The following is an 8,589-nucleotide window of genomic DNA, read 5'->3' on the forward strand; positions in this document are numbered from 1 at the left end:
AACTCTCACGTACCTCGCTCTCACAATTCTTGCTCACCCCTCTCACCACCCACTTACTTTCTTACCTCTCTCTCTCACCAGGGTGTGGTTTCTGGTATCTTGCTAGTGACGTCCAATAAGATCTTCTTTGACCCGTGTAAGACCCACCCGTTGGTGATGGAGCACGGCTGTGAGGAGTACCTGCTGTCCTGCTCAGTGGACAGCCTGGACTCTGTCTCGTTCTACTCGGACATTTCCCACGTGCACTTCAACACCTCCACACACAGGTCAGCATTAAATGACTATGTGCATGATTGAGACACACATTCGGTGCAGCTCTTCACAGATCAACATACTGTGTCTTCACATTGCCTGGAAAGGCGTTTTTAATTGAGGAGGTCACTAAAATAATCCTATATACCGGGCAGACCTGTCAAATCGGTAGATCGCAAATACGCACTATGACTGGATCAGTGTGGGTGAGTCTCTTCATAGGTCGCAACAGTGACCTTAATATTCTGTATGTTCTCTGATATCTAGCAGTGCAAATGGAGTATAGCCAATGATATTGGTCCATTGAATTCTATGGTATCAAGGAGCGCTTGCTGGGTCACATTGCAGAACATGCAACATACATGGGTGGTTGTTTTTCTGTTACTAGGTGGAAAGGAACTAAAAAGACCCAGAAAACGGTCTCCAAAACTGGCAAAACGCTCCAGCAGGGTGGGAGGCGAAGCAGCAGTAGCCCACAGCACAAGGGGGAGACTGTCCCAGTGCTGGTCTCTGCTGCTACGTCGGAGCTGAGGTCTGCCCTGGCTCTCAGCCTGGTCCAAGGGTTCGCTAAGGAGGAGAGTAGCCGTGACATGACTCAGGCAGAGAAGCAGCTGGAGGGAAAGGGAAGCCCACTGGAAGAGATGGTTGTGCAGTCATCCGGGGCTGAGCTGAGCAGTGCTGCCACCTTTTGTTGTGGAGGACAAGTGGCAGCAGGGACGAGAAATCTAGTGAGAATGGAACAGGTGGACAGAGAGGGGACGGAGAAGGAGCAGTCTGTGAGGAATCGGACGTCAGGTAAGGAAAGGAATCAAGTCAATAGTTTTATGTCATTGTTTTATCCCAAGCAGCAGTTGAAGTCTGCTTGATAAGTTTGTAGGAAGATGGTATCATAACAAATGGTTCCCACTAATTTTCTTTGTTTTGCTAGACCCTCACTTTCTCTCTCCTCTCCCTTTTTCTCTCGCTCCCCCCCCCCCCCCTTACTTCTCTCCTTCTCCAGGCCTCTCTAGACCTTCAGGGACTTTTGGGTGTCTCATGTTTGTCAGGCTGCGGCTCCAGGGGTCCGCTGGGAAGAAGGGTGTGGCTGCAGGCTTGCAGCTGGGGACAACAAAAACCTTACCCCGGAGGGATGCCTGGTTCGCCTTTTCCCAGGAGAGGTAACAGTCTGGAGCCACAGAAAGACTGTTTTAGTTTAGCATTAACACTCTACTTACATTCTGTGAACATTAGCACCTGACACTGTCTAACATTTACATAATGGTTTACATGTCTTTTTCAGCAATTTCATTGCCCTCCCCTGCTGAGGAATATAGAGAATTTTACAATTCTCACTAGAAGTAAGTCAAAGGTCTTTAACACTAAATCTTTTTTCTCTCATGTCTTGTCTGTAGCTCAGACGAGCTCTACGCCTATCTGAGCCACTGGAGGCCTGACCTATGCGTACTGGAGGGAGGGTCGGAGGAGGGGGAGGGCGACAAAGACGAGTTTGTACTGGTTGACAACGGGGAGGAGGAGGAAGAAGTGTCCAAGAACCACGGACGGACTGGGGAGGACTGGGAGGTAAGTCTGTGTATATTAAAGTCATCGAGGAAAGTCCTGAAGTCTGTAGTGGCTGACAACAAAAATGGCTATTTCCATTAACTTTGACTAGAGCGTCAGTGGTGATGATGCATCTTTTGCACATCTTGCCCTGGGGAAGTTTGAGCAGTGTTTTAGGTGGAGTGGGGTCCGGAGTTGTTTGAGTGTGACGTGTCAAGTTTGAGTACGAGATTAATGGGCTTGTAACTAGGTTGTGTCTCTTGTCTTGCAGATGGTGTCAGTGGAGGATGGTGGCGGGAGACTACCTCTGGTCATGGACAAAGATCCAGAGGGACTGTGTGAGATCGTGGAGCAGAGTCGCATCTTGGACGCAAAGCTTGTCAGAGAGGTACGCACCCAACCATAGACATGTATGTCGGAGCTTCACAAAACTCTGTCTGATCTAATCGCACATGCACAAATTCACAATGGAAGATTATGCTCATCCATTATTGGATAAGGAAGAGATAATGACCTCCTTAATCGCCAAGGGGAATTTAAATTAAAGCTTCTCATGACATGTCACTGGTCAGCACCACACATATAGAAGAAATTGCACACATTCCTCTTCTTGCCTCTAGTTCCACAAATGCATTATAAGTTCAGCATTCCCAGACTGGTCTGGGGTTAAAGATAAATCCAGAGTCTGAGACAAAAATCGGACTTTTCTGCATCGGTCTCCCTCAAGCAGCATTGGCCTTCAGTCATACATACAGAGCCATTCATGACTGAACCTTTGTGCTGAGTAGAGTACTGAAAATACTCAACCCCTACTGTGGTCATGTCTCACAAAAGGGGTTATGTATGAGGTAGAATGCTGGTAGCGAACTCCTGTGTAGAGATTTAAGCAGAGCAGTGCTGTGAGCACTTTGAGCCAATACATTAGCTATGGCATCTGCAGGTCGGATCTTCAAATGTCTCATGTCCAGGCTCATTCACTTGTTGGATAGATGATTAGCTCAACAGAGGAAAAGCTTAGCTAAAGAAAAGGCTAATATAATTTGATATCAATTATTACCGTTTTCTCCCTTTTTCTTTAGCTCAATTGTTAATCTTAATCTTGTAATAAGGGTCTATTCGCCCATTTTTTTAAATTTTATTTAACTAGGCAAGTCGGTCAAGAACAAATTCTTATTTACAATGAGGGCCTACACCGGCTAAACCCGGACGACGCCAATTGTGCGCCGCCCTATGGGACTCCCAATCACGGCCGGTTGTGATACAGCCTGGATTCAAACCAGGGTGTCCGTAGTGACGTCTCTAGCACTGAGATGCAGTGCCTTAGACTGCTGCGCCACTCGGGAGCCGACTTGTGCCCATGCTCTCCAACCCTCTCACACAAATCTATCTCCTTCTCAATCCTTCCCTCTCTCCAGCTCTCAGCCGAGTTGCCTCCCAGGACAGTGGGCCACATGTGGCATCTGGCCTACAGCACTTCTCTTCACGGTTCCAGCCTCAAGTCCCTCTACCGGAAGCTGAACGGCAGCGACTCGCCTGTACTCATGGTCATCAAGGACTCGCTCAATCAGGTGACCTTTTTTATGTTCTCAGATTTTAAATGTAATAGTCAAACTCTCCTATGTTTATCTATCCGGTTTAGAGATTCTACACAAACACGTACCATAGAGCACTTGCTTTTCATGGCATTTGCACTATTGACTTCAGACACTCACAACTGCTCCAGAAACTATGGTGGGGTTGGTTTGAACAGGTTTCTTTACAGGAAACCTACTGATCGTAATAGTTTGCTGAGGGCTGATAGTTGTCACCCACTTCCCTTGAAAAACAGTTTGCCTTACAGCCAATTCTGTCGAATCAAAAGAATTTGCAAAAAACAGTCTGATTTCGACAGAAATATGGCTGAGACGCAAAGAAAGTTCAAGGAGAGGGGCTACAAGAATGATCAGATTAATATTGCCATTGAGAAAATTCAAAACAAAACGAGACATGACCTTTTTCAAGGTAAATCTCGCAAAAAGACGCATTCTTGCATTCTAACTACCCGTTATTCAAAGTGCTCTGAACAAATTAAGGGAATTGTTCACAAACATTGGCACATCCTAAAATCCGATGATAGTCTTGGTAATGTGTTTTCGGACCTTCCCTTGGTCGTATTCTCGCAGGGCAGAAATCTCAGAGACCAATTGGTAAACTCTGATTTACCACCCCAAGATATTCATGAGCAACGTCTATTTGCGCCCCTACTGGATGGAAATTACAAATGTAATGGCTGTGCTCAATGCAATGGCACTTATAAATGTAGATCCTTCAAACACCCACAAACAGGGAAATCGATCCCAATAAAAGGTGTTATTACGTGCTCCACTAAGGCAGTTATTTATCTTATAACTTGTCCTTGTGGTAAAAATTATGTAGGTAAAACAAAGCGCGAATTAAATACGTATCTCAGAGCACCGTAGCACCATTAGGTGTAAAAACTTGACTTATCCAGTTGCGGCCCACTTCTTGGAGGCAGGCCACTCGATTTCGTCACTGCGTTATATTGGCATCGAACATGTCACCCTCCCTAGGAGAGGGGGTGACCTTGATAATTTATTGTTAAAACGAGAGGCTGCCTGGATCTTTAATTTAAAGACCCTTGCGCCCTCCGGTCTCAACGTAGACTTTGATCTGAAGCCATTCTTGTGATTATTGTGATTTTGCCATTGTAATTGTGTGTAAACTTGTATAGTCAAATTAATCTATGATCGTATGCTATCCATTTGTTTGTATGCTGTTCTTTGTATGACATTTTAATATTTGATTATTAACCAATGATATTAGGCCACTCCTGGCCATGATTACAGACACCTGTGTCCTTTGACACTATATAAACGAGTCATCCCGCAGTGTTTGTGATTATACCCTGATGAAGACAGCTTGGCTGTCGAAACGTTGGTATTAAATTTTTGCATCTGAGTGTGCGGCTCTCTTTTATTTTTATTTTCGGGGTTGGTTTGAACAACATATGATTTGCCAGGAGTCACAAGAGTTCATTGGACTTGTGGTCACCTATGAAGACCTCCATTGTATGAGCTCGGTCTTGTTTGGTTACCAGAGGTTTGTGTTTTTGTTAATGGTAGGTATGTTTCTGTGCCCCAGGTGTTTGGGAGCTTTCTCTCTCACCCACTGAGGCCGAGCGAGACTTTCTATGGCACAGGAGAGACATTCCTCTTCATGCTGCATCCTCGATTCAAGGTCAGACAAGACACACACGCACACACTATGATGCATACACAACCATTGCCAAACAATTCTCTCACATTTTCTAATCCGAAATGTGTCTTAAGGTATTGCTGCAGGATTGTTTTGTCAACCTAAGTGAAGACAATACTGTTTGTTGCAAATCTTGCTGATGTAATATTGCAGGAGATTCCACAGCAGCCAAATTACTATTCACGTCAAGGTCTCTACCAACGTCACATGATCAATTTAATGCATGACTGGATTATGAAAGGTCACGTTTTGCCTTTTTAAGCACAAACAACTTTTAAGAAGTTAGGAACTCATTGCTATCAATCACGAGGTCGGTGGCACCTTAATTGGGGAAGACGTGCTCGTGATAATGGCTGGAGAGGAATAGGGGGAATGGTACCAAGCACACGGTTTCCATGTTGATGCCATTCCATTAGCTCCGTTCCAGCCATTATTATGAGCCGTCCTCCCCTCAGCAGCCTCCTGTGCTATAAATAGTGTACTGTATATGCAGAGCATTACAAAGGCCAAGTTCATTGATCTGCAATTCACCTGGTCTGCAATGCGGAAAGGGCTGTCGGAGAAGTAAAGCATTAATCAGATAGGGTCCTAAGGTACTCTTGTGTTGGTGTCCCTGACTGACTCTGCCCTTGTCACCTGCCATAGTGTTTCAGATGGACAAGAGAGAACTCCTTCTTCATAAAGGGAGACCTGGACTCTTTTGCTATCGGAGGAGGAAGGTAGAGCCACTCCCAGCTATAGAAATGTGTTACATTATGGTTTTCTTGATGCTGTTTCTATTTCCGTGACACTTACTGTCCATTGCTTTGTGTTACAGTATGTGCCAATATGTTTAAGAGAACACATTACTTTACTCTAAAACAATGAACTGCATTTCTTTCTCTCTTCCGCAGTGGTCACTTTGGCCTGTGGCTGGATGAGACGCTGTACCTGGGCAGGAGTAGCCCCTGTTACACCTTCAACAACTGCTGCCTCTCAGAAAGAGACGACTTCCACGTCATAGAGCTGGAGGTGTGGACATTCTGGTGAAGGCCTGCCCTCTTCGACTTGTCTAGCAACACCCACTCATGATGTCTGGCTGTCCAATGACTGCTTTAAACAAGACTCTAGAACAATGATTTGGATGTTCCCCACTATTTTGACTTAATTCTGCGAACTGAACTGTGATTATTCTGAACCCTATCTCTGAATGTGGACCAAACCACTAGGTGGAGGAGGGGTGTTGGTGGTCTGGGGCTGAGGTTGTAGCCTCACTGCATTGAACCCCCCCCCCCCCCCACACACACACACACTCTTTTGCAGGTTGGTATGGTCATCTGACTCTGCCTTGTGGATACTGTAGTTCAGTGGTGGAATTCACATCTTCTAGCAATGGATCTCCATCTGAAGGCCTACCTGCATGTGTAAGCCTGCATTACCACCCCAGCACAATTGGCACTGTTATTCTGGCACTTTTTTTTTACACATATTTTTGCTGCCTGTGAATTGCTAACCTGAAGGTTACTGTCTCTTTTGTAAAATGGAGGAACTGAAATTCAAAGAACTAGGGGCTCACTATGCCCCATTTTGCATATAGAAAAATTATATGAATTGATGTACACATTTAGTCAAAGTGAACAAAAAAAGGACTTGGGGGAACATGGTCTAACCTAAATATCTTTAGAATTTTTTTATGTTACCGAATCAAACAATACATGAAAGTTGCTGTCACTGATCAGAAGTTAGATCTATGTTCCCACAATATAACAAGTAGACAAAATGTGAAAAATGGGGCTAATGTTATTATAACATGTCTTTATCTGATACTTTTTGAGAAACATCGATTTCATCCAGTGGTCATTGCAAGCTTACGGACTGAAAATAACAATCTATTTTTATTTTGTTTGCACAAAATTAGGCACAAATAGTCGAAGGTTATTTCAAGGGGTTAACTACCTTTGCAATGCTAACACGTGCCTACATTGCAGTGCTTAAAAAGGAAAGATTAAACCATTTTGAATGTTTTATCGTATTTGTGCATCTCTGAGCGATGTTCTATCAATTCCTAGGGTCCTTTCATGTTTATCTGAGCTATTTGCTGTTCAAGCAAGCAAAAAAAAATACAGCCTGCTTGAACAGCGAATAGCTCAGATACACATGAAAGGACCCTAGGAATTGATAGAACAGTGATGCACATACGATATAACATTCAAAATGGATGAATCTTTCCTTTTGGAGGATGGAGAAATAACATTTTGTTAAGATATTACCTGTTTCAAGTGTCAATGTACACGTGGTAGAACCCGAAGAATATCACTAAGTCCATTTCATCTTGCTCTTCATAACTGTTAATTGTGTTAGATAATCTTTGGTGTAGTCACACTTTAAATTCTGATCTCATGGGTAAGGTGTTTAATTAACCTGTAGTTCCATAACATGAGATCTACATCAACAATGTTTTTGCTTCATAGGAAAGCAATTACATTACAATTGTGCCAGCATCCAACTATTTGTGTTTCCATGACAGCTGTTGGGTGACCTCGGGAACAGAGCAGGGGTGTTGCCTGCAGAGGTTTTAGCAATGACATCAGGCCTTGGCCAGCCAACTTTGGACTTTCAGACAGGCCCTCACAAACTGCTAAAACTCCAGAGGGAACAACTTGACCTGTTCTGCCACTCCCAACAATGACTGACAAAGTATTACAGAAATCTATGGTTCTTTACATATTGCAAAACAGTGCTTATTAAGAAAACACTAATTAGTACAATGCATTATGGTGTGTCTGCGTTTTTAAGTGAGTAAAACAAATTTGAACTCACAACAATTAAATATGAATTAGTCAATAGTATCAAAGACCAAAGCGACGTTTTAAAAGCGGGCTATTTTTCTGACTGATGAAGTATGTCTACTTGAACGTCTAGCTATTGAGTTTAGTCTAAAGCCTATGTCTTCAGAAGGGCTCAACTGGTATAGCTGCCACGGTCATTTGAAGAGGTTCTTGTAATACTGATCATGTTGGATGCTAATGAATCAACCTGAAAAGTTGCCAGCGCCGAAGGAATCGGATCCCTACACAGAAGTTAGACGTTTAGCGTTTCATTTGATCATTATCCTCCAGAGGAATTACCCTAATTTACAAACACAAAATTGACTGCTGTCAGCCTTTACTGTGCTAGGTATTCCTTCGCTTTCTCCAGCCCCTCTTTGAGAAAATTGCTGTACGTCGCAGTGGAAGGGTCCTCGAACCCCTCCAGAGAAGCTAAATGTGGCTTCTTCCTCAGGCTTCATGGACGTCTCGTCCAGGACGTAATTAGCATCGATGTGGTGGACCTAGAGTCATTAGGGGGAAAATTAATTCATCTTCACACAACCTTATTGGCGTTTTTTTTTTTTTTTTTTTTTTTTTTTTTTTACTTGGGTCTGGCACAGGATCCAATTACATTCCCTTAAAGTGATGGTTCAGTTTTATTTTGAAGTGTTGGCTTATTTTCGACTTCCCTAGGCTGTTGTCGTTTCCTCCAAACCAGTTAAATTTGTTAAGTATCCAAATCAAAGTTTATTGG

The 8,589-nt window shown here is 43.6% G+C and overlaps 1 protein-coding gene across 3 annotated transcripts in view; it reads left to right on the forward strand.

The window, feature by feature from the left end:
• Positions 1–7,148, forward strand: part of LOC135526073 (nuclear receptor coactivator 7-like) — a 56,020-nt gene extending 48,872 nt beyond the window's left edge. For all 3 annotated transcript variants that reach the window (XM_064954153.1, XM_064954152.1, XM_064954154.1), the window contains exons 8-16: positions 82–266; positions 641–1,047; positions 1,253–1,409; positions 1,644–1,812; positions 2,063–2,179; positions 3,207–3,359; positions 4,933–5,028; positions 5,692–5,765; positions 5,940–7,148. In XM_064954153.1, the coding sequence (XP_064810225.1) occupies positions 82–266; positions 641–1,047; positions 1,253–1,409; positions 1,644–1,812; positions 2,063–2,179; positions 3,207–3,359; positions 4,933–5,028; positions 5,692–5,765; positions 5,940–6,075 (1,494 nt within the window). In that variant the 3' untranslated portion in view covers positions 6,076–7,148. The remainder of the gene's footprint in view (positions 1–81; positions 267–640; positions 1,048–1,252; positions 1,410–1,643; positions 1,813–2,062; positions 2,180–3,206; positions 3,360–4,932; positions 5,029–5,691; positions 5,766–5,939) is intronic.
• Positions 7,149–8,589: the final 1,441 nt, after the last annotated feature.

This window comes from Oncorhynchus masou, chromosome 32 (genome assembly GCF_036934945.1).
Source record: "Oncorhynchus masou masou isolate Uvic2021 chromosome 32, UVic_Omas_1.1, whole genome shotgun sequence".
Lineage (NCBI taxonomy): Eukaryota > Metazoa > Chordata > Actinopteri > Salmoniformes > Salmonidae > Oncorhynchus > Oncorhynchus masou.